Source organism: Apis florea, unplaced genomic scaffold (genome assembly GCF_048593485.1).
Source record: "Apis florea isolate Af1SG1 unplaced genomic scaffold, ASM4859348v1 contig_1615_pilon, whole genome shotgun sequence".
Classification (NCBI taxonomy): domain Eukaryota; kingdom Metazoa; phylum Arthropoda; class Insecta; order Hymenoptera; family Apidae; genus Apis; species Apis florea.
Window position 1 is genome coordinate 1,252,102 of NW_028256416.1, and position 22,317 is coordinate 1,274,418.

A 22,317-nucleotide genomic window follows, 5' to 3' on the forward strand; every position below is an offset into this window, starting at 1 on the left:
TTGTACGTTTTTTTTTTTTTATTTTTCTTTCCTTTGTTGAAATCCATATATGTATATATATATATACGATTTATCTCGTTAAATTTATTTTTTTTTTCTTTTTACTTGATCGCTAAATTTACTCGTCGTTACGTCGTCGTTCGTTTTCTTTTTTTTTTCTTTTCCTTTTCTTTACAGACATATATATATATACATACATATATATATATATATATATATATATATATTATGCCTCGAGTTAATCGACCATAACGATGATGCGTGTCGTCTCAACAACGAATACAGAGAGATGAGGAAAACAACGATGAAATACGATATAATAACAGTAATAACTACGGCAACGATATTATTATAATAAGAGTATATAATACAGAAGTGATAATAATAATAATAATGATAATGATAGCGATATAATGATAATTTAATCATTTAAATAATTAGAATGAAAAATAACGATAATCTTAAATAGAGATAATAATAATTAAATAATAATAATAATAATAATAATAATAATAATAATAATAATAATAATAATAACAACAATAACAAAAATAACGATTAAAAAAGAATCTTGATGATTGATACAATAACGTGGATGAGTTGTATCGCGCAACGATAATCATAGTAACGACAACGACGACGACAATAATAATAATAATAATAAATAATAAATAATAATAATGACAATATTGATCGCATCAATATTACATTATATACAGAGTTTTATTATTACGTGGTGTCGCATTGCCGTCCACGCAGAAAAGAAAACATGGTGAAATAATTACAGTCGAGACGAGAGTCGAGGTATAAACGAAAATCGCTTCGTACGCGCTTGTACGGATGGCATGCAATAAGTTGTAAACAGCAGGAGCAGCAATAATCGCAGAAGTAGTAATAGCAGCAGCAGCAGCGATAGTGGTAGCGATAGCAGTAGTTGTAGTAGTAACGGTAGTAATTGTGTGGTGGTTGAAGTCGAAGATGTTAGTTATAGTTGTGGTTGCAATAACGGGATGCGGCAACAGCGTGGCGATAATGATCGATGTGTATATGTATGTGTGTGTGTGTGTGTGTGTGATAATATCAATAGATAAAATCTCGCAAATTTCGTTAAATTCGTTAAATTTTACTGCCTGGTAGCACGTGTGCATATTTTCCCATCCATAAATCGCGAAATAGATAAAAAATGAATTTTGTATTTATATAAGATGGAATCGTTCGAAACGAAAAATTATTCTTTCAAAGATATTTTTAATATATATTAAAATTCAAGAGGGTGGGTAGATTTATGGACAAGAATGTACACGACGTCTATATGTATATGACAATTTAAATCATTGCAATCGATGATTCGATTTTTCGATCGATACATACGATATATATAATAAGACAATAAATTGATCGATGAGTCTATCCAATAGCGGATGAAAGATTAAGATATAGCCGGCGTAAGAACGTAAAGTTTGAAATTGTCATCACTCGCGCATAATAAAGTCATGCGTGTATCGAAAACATTCTTCGGTCGTTCGATCGATTGCGAGGGAAGTGTGTTTGTTTCCCGCACAAGTTCTAAAAGCAAAGTTCTCTCCCTTCTTTAAGATTCTCTCCTGTCAAACAATTGAATATCGTTCGTTGTACAGAGGAGTAGCACCAACGACATTTTTTTTTTATTATTAATTTTTTTTTATATATATATATATATTTATACATATATATCAACGCGTAGCGCGTTTGGAAGACGAAAAAACGAGAAGGAGATGTGGTGCGGAAGTTGGTGTGTGGTGTGTTGGGAAACGCGTACAGGGACGAGAATAGCTTTTTTTTTTTTTTTTTTTTTTTTTTTTTTTTTGTCTTTTTAACTATTCCGCGTGGGCGGCAAGCGAGCGCTAAGTTAAATCTTTACAATTTTTTTTTTTTTTACGCGATAATCGAATAATTGTTTACTTTGTTGCACGGTATTTTCTCTTTTTTTTTTTTCTTTTTTTTTTTCCCCTCTTTTTAAACTTAATCTCGATGGTTCAATCAATTAACATCTATTTTTTTTCTTTTTTTTTTCTATCTCCTCTCTTTTAATTTAAACGTGATTATTACAGTTAGATTGTTGAGCACAATTATTGATTTCTATGAGAGACTTTCGGGAGGCGCTATGAGACGAGCTTATATCCCCAAACTCGCTCGCCGACTTACCCTTACGTGGCAACGTCGTGGACTCACCTAACGAGGGTAATTCCCGCGGTTTCCAAATCGGCGAACCTTCAACCAATAACGTGTATACATATATATATATATATAGCGGAAAAACGCGATAGATGGAATGGAAGAATAATAACGCGTTTAATTTCTTCGACGACTACTACTTCTCTTGAGTGAAAAAAAAAAAAAAATAATAATCATTGGTAATAAATAGATAAATAAATAAATGTAAAATTGAAATACGTAATGAAAAGTTATTTTTTTTTTTTTTTTTTTACATATTCTTACCAAGTTCCTTGACCGTGATCGGTTGATAATTTTCCGGTTGATGAGAAGATTGGATCAGTCTCGCCTGACTACCCGTACTTCCTGCTGAAATTGTCGAAGTGGTGCTCAAAGTCAAATGATTCGGTGTACGGCCCAAATTCGCCTTCTTCTCACCTAAAAAAGCTTGCGAGTCTTCCTCACCCTCCGATTTCGTCCCCGAGTCCATCTCGACCTTTATCTCCCCTGTGCACGTTTAACGCGTCGACTTTTATATATTCCGTGAAAATCGGTTAAAGGTGAATAGGTAAACGAGATACGAGGTCTGCCTCGTCATGAGAAAAAACGATCTTACCGGATGTGTCGCTTATGGTCTTGCTCCGGGAGCGAAATGTCGTTTGCTGTTGGTTAACGGCCGAGGCCCCCGCCTCCTCGTTGTCCTTGTCCTCGGAGCTTTCGTGCTCGACAGCCTGTTTCGATTGGCTGTATTTCCGCTTCACGTTATGCGACGTTGTCAACAATTGTTGTTTCTTCTTGGACAACGTGGCCGCCCCACTACCGCCGTTGCCACCGTTCTGCCCCACCTGGCTCGTTCCGGCCGATTGTTTCTCGAATTTCTCCACGTGGCCGGTCGACATTCGTGGGGAAATGCTGATCGGTGGTTGGCTCAAGTTTTGTTTCGTCGACGGTATGCTCATGTTCCGCACCGATTCTCGAATAATTTGACGTATCGTCCTCAAAAACGCGTTCCTGAATTCCGTTGTGCTGGACAAATAAAAAAATATCGGCGATTATATAGGCGATTATATAAACGATTATTATATATATATATATATATATATATATATATATATATATATATTCTTTTGCATTCGAGAAATGATCATTCGGCTACTTGGATCGATAACAACTCGAACGAAAATATTTATTTATTTGTTTGAATCTTTTTTTAGAATATCGTGAATAAATTCCTAACCTCTTTAATATATAAGAATTATGCCAATTTATACGTAAAATATTAATGGATAAAAGATTTATACGTTAATTTCTGTGTGAAATCATTTTAAATTGTAAGAAAACGAGGAAAATCGTCTCGAGTTATTGGTTAGACCGAGTGCAAAGAGATATATATATATGTATATACTATATATGATATTTTGCAAATGAGAGAAACGTGTTTCGATTTCATGTGCCAATGTAATTACTACTACGTGCAACGAGAAGCGAGTATGTATCATATTTTTATATACGTAGAGCGTGAAAATGTACCTGTGTCGCGACAAATTAAGATTTGTCGGGTTGATGCGGTTGATGTTCGGGGCAACGATGCGTGTTTATGTTTTTTTTTAGAATTTTAAAGGAGGGAATAAATATAAATGTTTTAGACGATACCTGTTGGAAAGTACATATACTTTCTCCGATCTTCTTTGTAATTGACTTCTTAAGTGGATCAATTCCCACAAGAAATGAGACTCCATATCTTTGGCGGAGCTGGCTCTAACTTGCACTTCCGTTACAGGAATCAACACTTGATAACGTATTATCTCCACCTCGCTGGAGTTCGCTTTCGTTGATACTCCCTGATCAAAAACGTATCATTTATATCATATTTGTTACGTCTGTTCTTGATAAGAATAAACGAATTTTATTTACCATAAGTTTCTTCTTCTGCCTCAATCTTTCCTTGCACAGGAATACGACGGCAGACTTAAAAACGAAACACATCGCGTGCAGTTCCAGACCTTTCTTGATTTTACCAAGAAAGTCGGAAATATTGAGCCACTCGACACCTCCGTAATACAAAAGATCTCCCGGGCTTAAGTCGATCGGCTGAAACGAGAGAAAAATTAGATGTAAAAATTAAAGAATTGCCTTACGTACGTTGTTCACCGATAAAAAGAAATTAATATTCATTATCAAATCTTAAAGCTATTATTCTTATTATAAATCCTAATTGACTTAATATAGAATAAGTAACAACATTTTTTTTATATTCAATTCAAAATTTGCCACTAATCCAGCAAACAATAATTTATCAATCTAGAAATTAACAAAATCACAATTTAATAAATCAACATAACGAATTAATAAATAAATTTCAGTTGTAAAGTTGAAGAATGAACCAAAGATGAAACCGGTCGTTTACCTGCTTGCAAGATTTTTGATGTTGCCTGAACAAGTGATCGAAGATGGCTCCGTATTCTTCGTGAATTCTTTGCATCTCGTTTATGTGCTCTGCTACTTTTTCCATACCTTTCAAAGCCTCTGCAATCCACGATACAATATATATATATAAATACATATATATACAATTTACGAATAAAAGAAGAGATAATTTTCTTTGTTTCTTAACGTCCGATTATATTTGGATTTACCGATCAAGTGTTGGTGTTCTTCGCTCCTTTCGTCGGTGAGATTTCGAAGTTGTTGCAAGAGCAAAGGATATTTCAATATTCGTTGAATAGGTTTAATCAAGTACGATTCTAATGTCGACGAGTGTTGCTGCCTTGGATTTCGCGCTTGCAGGAACTCTTGTAAAGCTTGGTTTCCTTCATCTGTAACGGATACGATGATCTTTTCTCTTTTTTTTAATCAATTCGCAAATGGACAACCCGTAGAAAGGATTAGAATTCCTCTTACTTACTTGGATGTAAAACCTTTTGCGCCTTTGAGTGGCTAGCACAAAACGAACTGTACAACTTGAAATGATTTACGTAATACAAGAAGGCACTTCCAATGGAAAACAGGACACCCTTTTTCAAAATGGGACAAAAAAATATAATAGATTCTTTTTTTATTTTTAGAAATTTGATAGATACAAGTAAAAATATAATAACACGTACCTTAAATTGACTAGGATGATCGAAATTATTGAAATCAGCTTCCATCTCGATCGCGTGATCAAGATTTTGTAGAAATTGCCGTTGAAACGTAACAATCTCTTGTATGTTCCCGAACAATGCGTTTATCTCTGCATTCGATAGGAAGGTTTCGCGTTTAAGGGGCTCTAAGTAGTTCTCCAACAAATTATTTAAATTCTGAAAGAATCAATTTCGTCATTCGAGTTATTTTTCTTTTTTTTTTTTTTTTAACAAGCGCGAATTTTTTTTTTTAACAAAATTATATATATCTCACCTTCACGTAAGTACGTTCAGTCTCAATTAATTCTAGAATAACTTTCTTCAGTTTCTCAGCGTCGCTTAGCTGCCTGCTCGGCGTCAAAGCTTGGGAATGAGAACTAACAACGCTTCCGGTTGGGCTCGATTTTCGCGTTTCGCCAGGCGATCGACAGATTCCCGTCACTTGTTCCGCCGTTTTCAACAAATTCTCTATCTCGAACGAATTCGTCCGAGACGTTTGTTTACCATTCTCCATGTGAGATGTCGTCGTGCACTCCTGCATGATACTTTCTTTGCCTGCGTATTTGTACATACATATTTATATTTTTTTCATATTAAAATTCCATAACTCAATTTGGCGATTCGAAAAGAATCATTATAAGAACATAACCTCTCACCTCCCACATAATAATAATACCACTACGATTAACTAGACTATAATAATAAATGGACAACTGGTTTGCTCCATCCAAAAGCCAATTATATCTTACATTAAAATAATGCTACGATCAAAACTATAAATTATAACGATAAATGGACAAATATTGGCAAACATTGCTTACTCCATCCAGGAGCCGGAACGATTAACCCAGAGATCATTTCTTCGCTTATGACAGGCGGGTCGGAGGGTGGCGGTGGGCAAACCAAACTCTCGATTATGTCGTCGGTCACTCTCATTATCCCCGTGAGATCGGGCGGCTCGGTCCTCGAGGATCTCATCATCATGCACAGACCGACCTCCTCTTGCAACACGCTTTCCAGGTACATCATGTCCAGGTCGCTCACTATCGCGCCGTTGATCACCATGATTTCGTCACCTTTAATGATACCTGAGAAGCAAAATAAATTATCATCCTTGACCGAATGAAATTGGAACGAACATGGATGGCTTTCACGAATTAGCGTTCGCTTAAAATGGAAAGGTAAATAGGAGAGGAAAAAGAAAAAAAATATATATTCTATATAATTCATAACCTGGAGAACTTGGTTTTTATCGATATATAATATCTATAAGTTAATATATATATAGATAAATACTGCAGTTATGTATGCTTGGTTTGAAGGAAGTGTCTGTTGCAAGTTTGCTTGTTCAATAATAAGGGAGTGACAGGATAGAAGAAGGGAGGAGGAGGAGGGAGGGAGGGAGGGGGGGAAAAATCGATATTTTTCAATGTCATTTCCCACAAGATATCCTGTAGATGCAGACAATAAAAAAAAAATCTGATTAAGGACGCTCGACTTTGTCTTTTCCACCTCCTGTGTATCTCTCACCTTCATTCTTAAATTAGATCAAAGAGGGACGGGAAGAAGGATCTTGGGCTCGATCGACTGGCCTTCTATTTATACACCGCGTCGAGCCGCCAGTTTTATAGAGAAGTGCGTGCAATCTCGACGAATCATTTTTATTCAAAATGTAAAAAAAAAAAATAAATAATATAATTACCATTCTGCATTGCCACGCTCTTATCTTCGACCCTGCTGACGTAACAGCACAACTCGTCCTGTCGATCGGAATTCTCGATCAATTCCGCCTCCACCGAGAATCCCCACATTTGTTCAAGGGTGTTTCTTTGCAACTCCACTTGATACAAGATCTTCGCGCATACCTCGACCACTTCGTGCGTGTGTAACTGAAATGATTATTTTTTTTTTTTTTTGTCAGTTTAAAGGTAATCTTGTTGTTCAACAAGTTGCTCGAAGTTGTAACTTCGATTCGTTTGGATATATTCGAGAGATAATAAAGGATTTTAAATACACGTTGAGACGTGTATCGACTCGAGTAATAGGATTATGCAAATCAAAATGGCTTCGACTTTCGTGCAAGGCACGAAAGCTTTATTAAGCCATCGTCGCTACAGTGTGATTCGATAGGAGGTGACTGGATAAAATTATTTTTTTCCCGGTTTTAATCCTTATATACATGGAGATTTAATTTTTAGAAAACATAATGTGAAAATGTGACTAAATATATATAAAAAAGAAATTAACATTAATTTAGTGTAGAATAAAAAATATATATATATACAAATATAGAAATATTTCTGATTTGAAAGTTTAAATAATCGTGTAAAATATCCGCGTGGCAGATGTAGCAAAAAAGCAGACAATTAATTTAGAAAGCGTTTCGAATTTGACGAATGTACGATAAATTGAACTTTGAGAAATGGAAATAGTATTCTAAAGAAACAGATGCTAAGGAAAAATACTTATTAAAAAAAAAAGTTATGACTATTTACGACGGACAATCCTATCCTATAAATAGATATCCAATAAAATATTATTGTAATATAAGATAGGTTAAAATTAATCCATAAATATCAAATGGTTAGATCAAAGAATTCGCTAAACGGCCATAAATTATGTTAAAATTAATTTTAATATAGTTTTGCAATTCAAATATAACAGTAAAAAAAAAGTAGAAAGTTTTTATTTTTCACACATTCGATTCTTATCACGTGGAACATGTAAAAAATCATTGATATTGCGTGAATTTCTAATATAAATTAATTATTTAACTTTAATTTATAAAAAACTTATTGATAATTTATAATGATCTAAATTAATTGAAATTGAAATTTTAATTCTTCTTAAAAAATTATTGAAATGTGAACGATCAATTATCGATTAGTTCTCTATCTATATACGTATTTTGTACGATCTATAAAAAGAGGATTATAAAATTTTAATATATAGTTGTTATACATCGAAACAATTATTTTTTATACATTTGAAAATTAATTTTATCCAGTTAATATATGTTATTCGTACCATTATGGTGTCACCATACCTTGTACAATGCATGCGTGTATATACATCGGGACATGTTCGATATCCGTAAACCATTTAAAAGCAATCATAGAAGAAAGAAAATAAAATAGCTTTCGAAAATTACAGAATTTTGCCGTGATATGTTCTTTATATGTCTTTTCTCTCGATTAGTTTAATATAATATATATCATTATATATCATACTCACGTATGTCTCTATCAATTTTGTCCAGTTTACACATTATTCGAAACCACTATGGCGTCGCTTGCATCGATGCACGTGTCACGATATGTCAAGGTATGTATACATCGTGGCAACGTGTTTTCGATATCCGTAAAATCGTTTAGAAATAATCACAGAAGAAAGGAAATAAAATTCCAACTTTCAAAAATCATAGAATCTATGTTTTTTTCTCTTGATTAGTTTAACACAGTATATATTATATAAAATACTCACAATAATGTTAATATACATTATTCGAACCACTGTGGTGTCGCTTCGATCGATGCACGCGTCACGATGTGTTTCAACGCATGTGTATATCGTGGCAACATGTTTCGATATTCGTAAATTGTTTAGAAGCAATCACAGAAGGGAAAAAATAGCTTTCGAAAATGACAGAATTTCGAATTTTTGCCGCGATGTGTTCTCTACATATCTTTTCTCTCGATTAGTTTACTAATATACGTTATATGAAATACTCACATATGTCTCTATCAAGTCGGTTCTATGTGGTACGAAATAATTATGATCTTCCATGTCGCGGCGTTTCTTCACGCGAACGAAATGTTCCATCGGGTTAAGATTCTTCCTGTTGCAAGCGCTTGCGAGGAATTCCTCCACCGTCATAGCATCGCGCACAAATACGGATACCATCTGTAAATAAAATATATAATCATAACAATAATAAATAGGAGAAAGAACATGTATAGAAATGTATAGAGAAAACGAGTCTATCGATAAAAAAAAATAATAAGCGAATCTTCTATTTCGAACAATCTTCAGAATTTTTTTTAAAGATTTAATTCAATAACAAACAATAAAACCTTAAAAAATTATTACTTTTTCCTTGATAAACGTGTCTTGATCATAAATCAATCGCCTTTATTTAGAAAAACAATATATTCGACTATACTATATTTGTGTTCGTGTATAGAAGAATAAAATCGTACTTCTTCCAACTAACCATAGACGGGCAAAATTTAATAGTTAGAAGTTACGAATAAACTTACTTCGATAATTTATTGTTCGAAACATAAAAATAATCGCGAATAACTGAAATACTGCCAAACGGTCGAGGTTATACGAATAGCGAATCAATTGTAATGGCTATAAATAAGTATTGTTCGAGCATTTTAATTAATTATTTAAACTACAACTTCGTTCTTAATAATTTTTAATTAAACTTTTTTCGAATCTCTTCCTAACCTCTTTTCTCAGGAACCGAAAGAGAAGAAAAAAAAGATGGAAAATATTCACAGAGAGATAAGACTTTTCGTGTAACGAATAGGGAATTCTTGGAAATTGGAAGTGAACATCTCTTGAACAATTATCTTACCTGATTTTCCGGCACGTAAACCTTCACCGTCTTCTCATCATCTCTGGACGAAATTTGAAGGGATCTCCTACTCGATCCGCTGTTGGATCTCGACAATAATGGCGGTCTTCTCTTGGTTGCCCCCCGACCCGCCAACAGATTGTTCAACAGGGAAGGGCTTCGCGCGCATATGAAAGCGTGAAACGACGACACGGTGAACACCCCTAATTTGTTCAACGTCTGCTTCGTGGCGCGGGACACGTGCGTCAATAAACTCTGAGGAGAGAATAATCAAGATTGGAAATTATCGAGGTGATGATTCTCGATATTATCGGTGCTACCCCCTACTAATCTAGCGGAAACTGCCTCGTTCAAGTTTTACAAGAATCTATTTACGGTTTACGATGATCGATACCAGCCTTCCCGTTTCCTATATAGCGGCTATATAATACGCATATTAAATCGTGCATTGTTAAGGCGCGACAAATTTTTTTTTTTTTTTTTTTATCATCGAACCGCCTAGTTCACGCATTTAGCAACGTTAAATCCGATACTCTGGATCGTTTCTTCTTTCAAGATTTTTGCATTTTTAAAGAGGAAAGGGCACGAATGTTATTCGATGCTACTCGTTTTATTTTTTTTAGAGAGAATAATTGAGAAAAAATTTGAGAAATAAAAATAAATATATTATGGATTATGCAAAATTTTTTACTTTTTTTCTAAATAAATATCGGACCAGTAATGTCTAAATTTGGATACTTAAATTATAGAATTACTAATAGAATTTTGTATTAATCTACAAGCATAATAAAAAATAATCGCAATAATATATGAATAATATAAATTGTACTTTCTGAATCTTTTAATTATGTTTATTATCAATACCTCGTATTTCTTATTTCATTTCCTCTTATCATATTATAATCGAAAATCTTCAAATCTTCATTAATATACTGAAACTACCATTGTTATGACTTATCTTTCCTTTGAAAAAAATCACTATAAATAAATTAAAGTAAATTTCTACTTTGAATAGAAACTTTTTATTACGGTCAAAGTATAAAAAGTTTCTGTAAAAAAGAAAAAAGATGACTATTAACAACAATTGCTATGGAAGAATGTTTCAGTTGTTATAATATTTGAAGAAGATCGTATGAACGGATTTGAAAGTTTCTCGTATTTCCAATCTATTTTATATTCGATACTCTTTCCTCTATTATAACGACTTGTTTGTAACTTTGTAAAAAAATTTCATACAATAATCTATATAAATTTATTTTTCAAAAATCATTTTACATAAATCTGCGAATTATATTTTTTTCGAAAAATTTTTTATATGAAAAAAATTGAAGATAATTTTTCTCTTCAGAAACAAGTTACTCGTAAATCCTTTTAAAGCAATAATTATCGAGTGAAATAAAATATCATCAGTTTCTGAATTTTTCATTCAGAATAATTTTTAAAGAAAACTAACCAACTTCACGTACGTTTCAACGTTTAATCTAAAGAAGTTAATAAATATTTTTCTCTTGCAATGAATATTGAAATTTGCTTGCAATCTTGAACGTTCTTAATCGTTCTTACCTTTGGATTTGGTAATTCGCCACTTTGTAAACTGGCCATGTAACATCTGAGTCGGAATTGTTCACAATGAAGTCTCTCCAAATTTTCTTCCCACTGAACAATCTGATTGTTGATCTGCTGTTTCGTCTCTACGTCAGACACGACGGATTGCTGAAGATCAGCCATGTGTTTTAATTTGTGGTCCTGAAAAGCGACAGAGGATATTGAGCGATTTTTTCTCTCTCTCTCTCTTTTTCACTTCTTTGACGGATGAGAATAATGCGCATAAATTAAAGCAGAGTTATACACGATACACGTGTGTACGCTCGACCCGCTTACCGATTCTATCGCTTTCTCTAAGCGAAATATTTCTTCCTGCAATAAATGAAGGGTTCCAGTTTTACCACGATGACGCGCAAACGCGGCTGCACAAGCCGAATGTATACTGTTCACCCAGTTCTCGAGTTCCACTTGACACGGAGCCTAATGTAAAAGTGAAAAAAATTCCGTCACTGAATTTGTAACCGATAATAAAATAATTTATCGTCGATAAATAATTATATAGAGGTTTTAGTAATGTGATAAATGTTATTCGCGATTATTTATTTTATAATTTTTGTTCGCGATGAGTTGAAGAAACAATTCGAAATGTTTCGAGTTTCGAATCTTTTATTTTTTCGCAACGGGGGAAATTTGAGAAGTCAAAATTTTACAAGAAAAAAATTCAGCGATGAAAAGGTATTCTAAAACTTTTTAAAAAATTTTGAAAGTTGAAAGAGATCTGGAAAAAGAGGTCTAAGTTTCGAGAAAATTTCGAGTTTCGAAAAAAAGACATCCCGGATTTTGAATTTAAACAATTTTGAGAGTTTCGAAATTTCAAAGAAGGACATTTCGAAAATTTCGAGATCTCGGAAAAAATCTCAGAAAAAAAGATGGATTTTAAAACTTTTGAGAATTTCGATAAAAAAGAAAAAAATCTCGAATTTTGAAAATTTCGAAAAAGAGACCTAAATTTCGAGAAGAATTTCGAAAAAAAATACATCCTAGATTTTTAATTCAAACAATTTTGAGAGTTTCGAAATTTCAAAAAAGGATACTTAGAAAATTCTAAGATCTCAAAAAAAAAGACATTCTAGATTTTAAAACGTTTGAGAATTTCGATAAAAAAGAAAAAATCTCGAATTTTGAAAGTTTCGAGATCTCGAAAAAGGGATCTAAATTTCGAGAAGAATTTCGAGTTTTCAAAAAAAACACATCCCAGATTTTTAATTTAAACAATTTTGAGAGTTTTGAAAATTCTAAGATCTCAAAAAAAAAAGACATTCCGGATTTTAAAACGTTTGAGAATTTCGAAAAAGAAGAAAAAAAAAGAATTTTGAAAGTTTCGAACGTTTTCGAGATCTCGAGAAAAAAACAGGATCGAGTTTCGAAATTATCTGGACAAATCCAATTTCAATTAATTCTATTCAACGTACCTGAAATAAATAAGCATCGCCGAAGGCGGTGCTCAAGCAGAATATGTAGTCTCTCTTCGGGTGTTCCGGGATCGGTTGCATTATCGCGCCATCGACTATGATCAGATGCTTGGGCGCCGCCTCCATGGTTCTACTTTCTTGGGATTCGCAAGGATAGAAGAGGAGCGTGGTCCCCTTCAGGCAAACCCAGTAACCTTTCCAACCCCTCTTCCTCGCCAGCTCGATTTGATGCTTTTTCCGTAACAGCCATTTCTTCACGCTCAAAAATCTGCAATTTTGCGAAAACATTGGAAAACTTAACTTTACTACCCTCACCCTCACCCTCTATCGAACGATCATTCCGTTCTTCGTCTTTCGTCGACCATTACGCTTTCGTCCCACTTACCCAGCTTTTCGTACCGCCCCCGTACAATTGAACGACGCAGCGGCCGTACCAGTCTGTTTCCCTCGATAGGGCGAATTTATTACGCTCTCCCCGTCGTCGTCGTCGCTAACCGCGGTAGTCAGGGACATTTTATCGTCGTCCGACATCTACAACATTTCACCGTTATTACTTACTCCGATCCCTATATATTTCCAACTCGGGGGAATATTCTTTTACCAAGAGAATTAAGAATACATTTACACATGTATACGCGCGTGTATGATACAGTTTCGCGGTGTTAATACGTGAGAACATTTAACCAACGCACGTGTACCAACTTTAATAACTATTATCCTGTGTGATATGTGAAAATAAACACGAAATACATATATACTCGTGTGTATGTGTGCGTATACATATATGCTCTTCAAACTTGCTGGATCGTATCGAGATAAGAATCGAGATACGAAAAAAGAAAATGGAAGGGGTTTGTATTCCTCGTTGGACGAAATTATCGAAATACGCGTAGGGATATGCTATATAACATACTTACATTAAATCATCCTATTATCGTTGCATCCTACGTTACGTAACGAAAGAATTCGAATTCGAGAAACGAGAAGAAACGGAAAGTAGTAGAAAAAAGAAACACAAAGTTGGGAAAAAGAAAAGATAGCAGCGAAACGAAACGTGCAAAAATATCTATCGCCCGTTCTTCTATTATCGATCGGGAATACCGAAGGTAAAGGTGAACGCGAGAACGGTTGGTGTCGACGGTAAACAGGGACGTGAAGAGAGAAACGAAGAAGAAGAAGAAGAAGAAGAATAACGCGTATACTCGGATGCCTATCTACCTTTTTAGCGTAATTCGTCATACCGCGAAGCTTGTCGCGTATCCCCCTAAGGCCCTCGCCAGCCCAAAAACTTACGACTTTTTTGAGAAAGTCGGCGTTGCACGCGTCCGCCGTCATGTGCGGATGATAATGACAGTAACAACCCTCCTTCAACAGCTTCATGTTCTTCTCGGCCGTGCCGTTTATCCTGAACATGATCTCGCGGCGCGCGACGCTAAGCCCGTCGATGTAACGCTGGGCCCAAGTGTTCAACGCGCCGTTAATTATTCTCAGCAATTTGTAATAATAACCGTCCCCAAGCCCGGGATTCACCTTCTCCCGAACGTTCTTGCAATTGAACCAGTACAGTTTCCTTGTCTCATTGATGCATATCACGCTGATCGTGTGCCTTTTGCAAAGGCAAAAGTACTTCTTGCAATACTTCTTGTGAAGCCTCTTCAGATCCGCGAAACTGGTGCACGGGTACAACAAATTCAACGTACTATTCATACACTTGATCGACCATCTCGGCTCTACCATTATCTTCGTGCTTCGTTACTTGGACGACGAGGTAATCGAACGATCGAGAGATATATATATATATATCTCTCCTCGATGGAATATAATTGCAAATCTTTCTTTCTTTCTTTCTTTTCTCTTCTCTCTCTCTCTCTCTCTCTCTCTCTCTCTCCCCCTATAGTAAAGTTTGATCCAAACTAATTTTTCCCTCGACCCGTTCGTTTCTCTTCCGTCGACGCCTTTATTATTATTCTTCTTCTTATTATTATTGTTATTGTTATTATTATTATTATTGTCTTTTGGACGGGGGGAGGGGGGAGGAGGAGGAGGAGAAGAAGGGTGAAAGAATCGACGATAACGCTAATCGTTCGATGGTCAAACGGGGAAAGGAAAGTTTCCTCGTTCAATTCGACTCGAACGTGTCAACTCTCACACGCCGAGGATCCCGTATCCATATTCCACTGTTCACTGTACGAAAGGGGACAAGTGTAAGATTGCCCAACGTTGCACGAATCATCGTAACCGTTTGTTGTTTATGCACGAAATGGATTCACGCGAATTCTTCCTTCTGATTGAAAATTTGGACGATCTTCTTGGTGAACGTGACGGTGTACGGCTCGAACAGTTTCCTCAACAGATGCAACATCTTGATCACGAACGTGCACACGAAATAAAACAGGCACAGTCGTCGTGCATTGTGCATCCTCCTCTCATTTGGTGACGCTTCGATATATATTCTCGAGCATTTTTTTTTTTTCTTTAAGTCTTTTTCATCTCGAACAATTCGCAACAATTCCAACAGTTCGTATATCCATGACGATATACGAGATAAGACGACGAGGGGATAGACAAGGAGGATGAAAACATATATCTCTTTTTTTTTCTTTCGTTACTCTCTCTCTCTCTCTCTCTCTTTCTTGTTTCGATAAGTCACACGTTAGCGTAACAACGTGCTACGATCGTTCGAAACGACACGAGCGATATCTTTTTTTCTTCTACGTGTTCGTTAAGCAGCATATGGGAAAGCTATATAAGGTGAATACCACGATCGATAGATGGAAAATAATCTTTCGATTATTGTTATTATTATTATTATTATTATTATTATTATTATTATTATATTTGTACATTGGATAATTACTCTCTACTTTTCTTAAGGCAAACCGTTTTTTGCACTTTTACAGATCACTACTGCAGGATTCCTTCTTCTTTTTCTTCTTTTTTTTTTTTCTTGTATTATTATTATTATTATTATTATTATTTTCTGCTTCGTAAAACTAGAACACGAATCTATTTTTAAAAAAATCGACGTGTTTCACGAATACATAACCATAACCTTGTACTATATATTTGATTTCTTTTTTATTGTTATTATTATTATTATTATTATTATTAACTTTAAAAGGATCTCTTCTTATCCGCTCTCTTCTTACGTCACTCTCAGCTGTCACTCAAAATCCTCTCCTTCTCTCCTTCGAGATCTGCTCTCATCGATCTCTTCAATGTGTAAGCGATAATGAAATATCCTTAAGGGGGAGGGGAGGTGTCGGACTCGACGAACAGAAACGATTATTTCGTTAAAACGTTATACTTCTCTTAAAGTAAATCGATATTTCTTCTTCCTTCTCAAAGATAAATATATATATATATATATATGTATATATATATACTTTTGCAATATACGCGTAGAAACGAACTCTCTGTATAAAAATATTTTACATCTTCGATATCACGTTCTCTTTTAGCGTTGTATTTACATTGTAATATAATCTACAACGGATCACGTACTCTTTGTCCACCTCTTCTCTTGCCTTTATTAAAATTAATAATCTCCTCTGCAAATCCTCTGTCCTCTTATTCCCTCTTATCCCTTCCATTTATTTCTTTCTCATATTCCATATCTCTTCCCAAATTCTCTTCCTTTGTACTTCGGGAAAAAACATATTCGTCGAAACGTCGAATATTTATATCTCTTGCTATATTCTCTCTCTCTCTCTCTGTCTCTCTTTCTCTCCTTCTCTAATTTATAAATCTATATATACATATATATACTTTTTGGAAAATCGTTGCTAAGCGAAGTCGAGCAGAGGAGAACGAAAATATAATATATATGTGTATATATATATATATATGTATACCAGGTACCTAAAATCATTCGCGTGTACGTCACGAGACCACGAAAACAGTCTAAAAACAATGGGAACAACAACTCAACTCGAGAGATTCATAGTCGTTGCTCGTTTTCCAACACCACGTGAGCCAGCACGTGTCGAACAAAAACAGTAATAAAATTCAACCGTCCCGGGTTATATCTCTCCGATCTATCCAACGAGAAACAATCTCCTCCCGCTGCAGCTCCACCGACCGTGGCCTCCCGTAACTGTAGATATCCAAACAGTCGAACCGCAGTCATATATACGTATACCCTCGTATATACGCGCATGTATATCCAATTACATATATATATATATACATACATACATACATACATACATATATATATATATACATATATATATATATATATATACTTCACTATTAACGATGCTGCGAAAACAACAAACAGCGTTTATGTTTCAACAATCAACAATCGTGGACTACGACGAACTCGTACGCCAGCGACGATCTTGGCGAGTGTCACCACTTTTGTTATCCTTCCCGTTCATCTTGACGTCTCGTATCTTGTATCCTCCTCCTTCTCCTCCTCCTTCTCCTCCTCTCTGAATCTCCTCCTCGAGGAGAGGAGCCGCGCTAATAGTTTTTTCAACCAGAGGAGGGAAACGAGACGTGTTCCTCTCTCTCCCTCTCTCTCTCTCTCTCTCTCTCTCCCCGATCGATCGACGATTTCCCTCGTCGTAATCTTATTAACCGCGGAGAGCTCGATAACGATCGAGCTCCTCCACTCGTTTCGTGCGCGAGCCGCGGAAAGGCAGGGTTGAAAATGTGATGATGGTGTCCGCAGCCACGGACAGTGAGTTGCTCCAGACTGGGGCGCTGGAGAACAGCGAGAAGCGGAGCTGCCACGGCTGCGAGGGGGAATCAATACCCAGAACGCTCGCTCGGCACTCGCTTCTCTCGTTCCTTCGCGCCGGAGGCCGGCCAAGGGAGGGCACGCGGATGATTGGGGGGGAGACTAGTGGCTGGAAGGGAAGGAGAGGGGTTGGAGAGAGGGTGGTGGTAGGGGAGAATGGCGAGGGAATGCGAAGAGGCCGGAAGCGTTCCGGGGGGGTTGGAATGGGAAAATGGGTGACAGCGAGGAGAAGGAGGAGGAGAAGGATAGGGAGGGGAGCGACGAGAGGTCGGCGAGGAGGAGGAGGAGGGAAATAAGTCGGTTTTTTGCCTGCCTTGTCGTTGTTTCGAGACCGCTCTCTTTCCAATTTCCATGCAATTTCGTTTGTTTGTATTTTTTTTTGTATATGTATATGTGTGTATGTATATATATATATATATATATATATATATATATATATACACACAATGAATATATGCTGTTGGGAATGATTCTGGAAGGAGGGAGGGGAGGAAAGAAGGAATATGTGTAAATCTATATACGCGTACGCGTACGTATACGTCGTACAGGAATAGCAAATTCACCCTGCCCCCTTCGTTCGTTAATACGTTGGACGATCGGTGGAGGTCTTATAACGCGATGAAAAAAAAAAAAAAAAAAAAATGAACGGGGGAAAAAAAAAAGAAGAAGAAGAAGGATATAAGCGGCGAGTACGTTCAAGTACGAGTATGTGCATAGAAATAGGCTGAAAGGTGACTCGTGCAAGACATGTGTGTAGGGTAGAGACAGGGTCAGTAGGTTATCGACGTTCAACGGATAGATACGTGACTTTTTTTCGCTATATGTATATCGATGGCCGCGCGATTCTTTGTATTCATTAACATGCATGATCCTTTCTCCGCTGGCAGGCTATATATAAATATACATATATATGTATATATATTTTATATATATATATATATTCATACCTGTATGACATTTACTTTACAGCTGAATTATAAATAAACGTTATTATTCATCCCCCCTGCCCCTTCCCCCCGCGTATAGATCAAAACATTCGTGCGAAACGGGAACTGTTTTTCGCGTGATGAAATTTTTTCGAAAAAAAAAAAAAAAATTAGTGCAAGATCTTTTTCTTGAATGAAAATTAATGAATAAGGTTTTTCCTCTCCTTCCCCCCCCGATCATTTTCTTGTTGCATTTTCTTGTAATTCTCGTCGCATCGCAAGTATCCGATTAAACACGGATTTTCGACAAGGTTCGTTCGTTCGATCAGTTCATCGTCGCGAGCCCACTCCAAGGTATTATTTCCATCTTGTAAAAAAGTTCGGCTAACCGAAGGCAATAGAGAATTGCTGAAGTGGGATATTGATATATCGGGTTGATAAGGTCAACAACTACTCACCTCTGAGGACGTCAAGTAGCAAATTCTCGAGTCTGTGCTCTCCAGGGAAGCTTGTTGAACAATTCCGTATCTGCCATCCCGATCGGACATGTAATCCGATCTCACGCTGTCCTGTCTGTCGAAAGTGCCTCTGGAAAGTGAGAAAGAAAAGCACACACACACGCACGCACACACACACACACACACAAAGTGTTATATCTCGAAGATACGTTACTTGCTAACGATACTTGCTAATTCGCGCGAGAATGAACGAAAAATTTTTTTTTTTCTTCTTCTTCTACAATTATTATTATTATTATTATCGTTATTATCGTTATTTTTATTCACCTTTGCTCCAAAGAATCGGTACGATTCGATTTGTATCCGCTGTCGTTAAGGCTGCCCTCGTGTCTCAACGATGGTAAAGAGTCCCACGGGGAGTCCCGTTTGTGGCCCGTGTAGCTTGGGTTTATCGAGCTGGAAGCGCCTGAGCCGAGCGTCGAACTGCCTGATTGCCATCCATCCGAATGTCGAAACCATTGCGCCCGTGCAGACTCCCCAACGCAGCTGGTGCACCTTCAAATTTCACCAGAAAGATATCTAATAAGATGTCATTCAACGATAGTCTCTTTCGTGTCTTTCTCGTATTTGAAATATATATATATATATATATATATATATATATATATATATATATATTAGAAGAAAAATTGTTGCGAAGAAATATTGAAAGACCTCAACTTGCCTCGAATTATAATCGCTGAGATATCCACGATCTCGGTCGATTTCCCTGTCCCTCTTCTCCCTGATCATTTCGTTGCGATCGCTGTAATAACCATCCCTGTCCTTGCTGTTCTGCCTCTCGTAACGATACGACAGCGGCAACGTGGACGATTTATTGGAACTGGAGCCTGGAAAGCGACAAAAGTTTCACATGTAATTACGCTTAGACAGGGATGGACGAGTTGGGGAAAAAAAATTGGCAAGGGAGCAACAAGTCGAAAAGCTTTGGAGGGAGGGGCGAGCGTGATAAAAATTGTGTAAAAAAGATGAAAAGCTTACGTCTTCGTGAAACGTGAGGTGTACGTTGAGTGTTCAACGGTATATTTTTCGCGAATTCTGCAACAAATCGAAGATGTGAAAAAGAGGGAGAAAATTTGGCCAACAATTTGAAAAACTCACCTAAATCCTCCATGCTTTGCGTGAGCAACGCCTCGAAGGTGCGTAAACTGTAACTCTCCGCGTCCATACCCTTGGCGAGCGTGTTCCTCAGATGCATCTCGTACTCGAGTAGCAGCCTGCTGGTCGGGCTGCCGGGGGTCGATACCGATTGCATGTTCTGCTGTTGATAAGCCTGGCCACCGTTGCAACGACGCGAATTGCAGTGCGTCGGTTGCTCCATATCCGAGTTTCCATTGGAGGAACTCGGGGTGGTCGCGTAACACTGATTATCGAAGATGACATTATCCGATGGCGGCGACATATCACCTGTGCATCGATTACGTTCCGAATCTAAATAGGTCCTGGCTCTCCCGCCTACGACAAACAGGTGCTTCATGCAGGGATTCGTGTGGATGAATATTGTATTCAGCTGTCGTTAAAGAATCGTTACTTTCGTTCACGTTGCGTTCGACGAGTATATAAATTGACATGCGCCATGCATCCCTGTTAACGCACCCCTTTATTTATTTATAGAATATTTTTTTTTCTTTTTTTTTTTTTTTTTTTTTTCACACTCAGAACAACGCGATAAGCGAAGGAATCCGTTGCTCGCGCGCAACGCGGTGGTTTCAGGCATAGAGAGAGAGAGAGAGAGAGAGAGAGAGAGAGAGAGAGAGAGAGAGAGAGAAAGTAAATTTTTTCGGTTTCGATTGTTCGAATTGGAATTATTAAGCTCGATAAAGGTATGCGGGTTTACGATTACGTATGCACGACGTATGCAATGTATGTGCGAGAAAACGAATGATAACGATCGTTCTTTTAGTTTTTCTTTCCCTAGGAGAAGATATTTGTCGATTCTTTTGTAAACAATATGGCGATTTTCGAAAACAGGGACATACGAAGAAAGTTTCGTTTCCTTCTTCCTTTTATGCATAATTGTATTTTGGCGATCGTGTTGAAAAATAATCAAAAATAATAATCTTAAATTTTGATTTTTCCCGAGATGAAACGAATAGGTTGTTGCAAAATATCGAGAAAATTTAATAAACGATCGATTAATGAATCCTCGATCCCGCGAATCGAAAGTGAAGAAGAGTTGAAAGTGGTAAAAACTTGAATTATGAATACGTACGATTCGATGTTATAAGGCAAGAGATACAAACGTAAGTGTACATAAGTTCTTTTTTTTTTTTTTTATATCAATAATAGTTGAATCACGTGCAAACGTCGAATAAATTAATTACAGTGTGCTCTTTGCGAAAAAACTTTTTTTCGTAGAGCGAAAAAAATTAAAAACTTGTCGAAATTGTAATCTTTACATTATAGTATATATGTATATACATCTATAAAAAAGAATTTCACATTTGTCGTTACGTTGTGAAAATGTTCGAGAGAATGGAACACGATCGAATAAAACGATTCGAGAAGAAGAAGAAGAAGAAGAAGAAGAAGAATCGAAAGAAAGACACAATGTATGAAATTGTTATTTCGTATGTACCGGCGTATTGACGTCCCATGTCATGCACGCTTCTAGTCGTCTGGAACTTGTTATTATACGTTGGTCGATACAGATGGGCGCAATTTTCGTTTTCAGTCTCTTGCATGATGTACTTCTGATTATTATTGCTCGGATGATAATGATAATTATGATGGCTATGCCTCTTTCTCGTCATCTCTGGGGACGTGACCGGGCTATCGATACTCGGCATGGGTTTCAGCATACGTTTCAACGTGTTCGAATCTAAGCTAATCCCACCGTTCTGCGCATTCTCGATTCTCATATCGTCCGTACTCTTGCTTTTCGATTTCTTCCCACTGTGATTATTGTTCACTATGTTGAAAATATTGCCGTTTTGCATCTCCAAGTCTGTGTAATCGGCAGACTTCGTATGATGTAATTGCTCTTTTCGCAACGATTTATTTTGTAACGTGCCACCTGCTTGTGTACCTTCTGACTTGAGCATCTCGCTACCATTTTGTTGAGTAGACGAGTCTTGACTTTGCTTTTGACCTTTTTTCGGTGATATCGCAGCGCCTTTCTCTTCCGGGCTATCGATCTGCAATATTTCATTCCTCTTATTTCTCTTCGCTCGGTCGGTATGTTCGTTAATCGCGTCGAGCCGAACAGA

General features: G+C 36.6%; 1 protein-coding gene across 14 annotated transcripts in view; it reads right to left on the reverse strand.

The window, feature by feature from the left end:
• Positions 1-1,056: 1,056 nt before the first annotated feature.
• Positions 1,057-22,317, reverse strand: part of sif (guanine nucleotide exchange factor still life) — a 28,494-nt gene continuing 7,233 nt past the window's right edge. For 4 of the 14 annotated variants that reach the window (XM_086906662.1, XM_086906683.1, XM_086906653.1 and 1 more), the window contains exons 7-30: positions 21,687-22,245; positions 20,210-20,563; positions 20,090-20,146; positions 19,773-19,938; positions 19,376-19,603; positions 19,049-19,178; positions 13,303-13,448; positions 12,918-13,185; positions 11,782-11,925; positions 11,464-11,646; positions 9,901-10,155; positions 9,048-9,218; positions 7,018-7,204; positions 6,137-6,403; positions 5,590-5,870; positions 5,298-5,492; positions 5,099-5,207; positions 4,830-5,009; positions 4,601-4,719; positions 4,108-4,284; positions 3,847-4,034; positions 2,810-3,219; positions 2,479-2,700; positions 1,823-2,250 (exon numbers count right to left, since the gene is read on the reverse strand). In XM_086906662.1, the coding sequence (XP_086762788.1) occupies positions 2,072-2,250; positions 2,479-2,700; positions 2,810-3,219; positions 3,847-4,034; positions 4,108-4,284; positions 4,601-4,719; positions 4,830-5,009; positions 5,099-5,207; positions 5,298-5,492; positions 5,590-5,870; positions 6,137-6,403; positions 7,018-7,204; positions 9,048-9,218; positions 9,901-10,155; positions 11,464-11,646; positions 11,782-11,925; positions 12,918-13,185; positions 13,303-13,448; positions 19,049-19,178; positions 19,376-19,603; positions 19,773-19,938; positions 20,090-20,146; positions 20,210-20,563; positions 21,687-22,245 (5,175 nt within the window). In that variant the 3' untranslated portion in view covers positions 1,823-2,071. Of the gene's footprint in view, positions 2,251-2,478; positions 2,723-2,809; positions 3,220-3,846; positions 4,035-4,107; positions 4,285-4,600; positions 4,720-4,829; positions 5,010-5,098; positions 5,208-5,297; positions 5,493-5,589; positions 5,871-6,136; positions 6,404-7,017; positions 7,205-9,047; positions 9,219-9,900; positions 10,156-11,463; positions 11,647-11,781; positions 11,926-12,917; positions 13,186-13,302; positions 13,449-19,048; positions 19,179-19,375; positions 19,604-19,772; positions 19,939-20,089; positions 20,147-20,209; positions 20,564-21,686; positions 22,246-22,317 lie in introns of those variants that run through there. The other 10 variants (XM_086906708.1, XM_086906702.1, XR_015291706.1 and 7 more) reach the window with 10 other exon arrangements.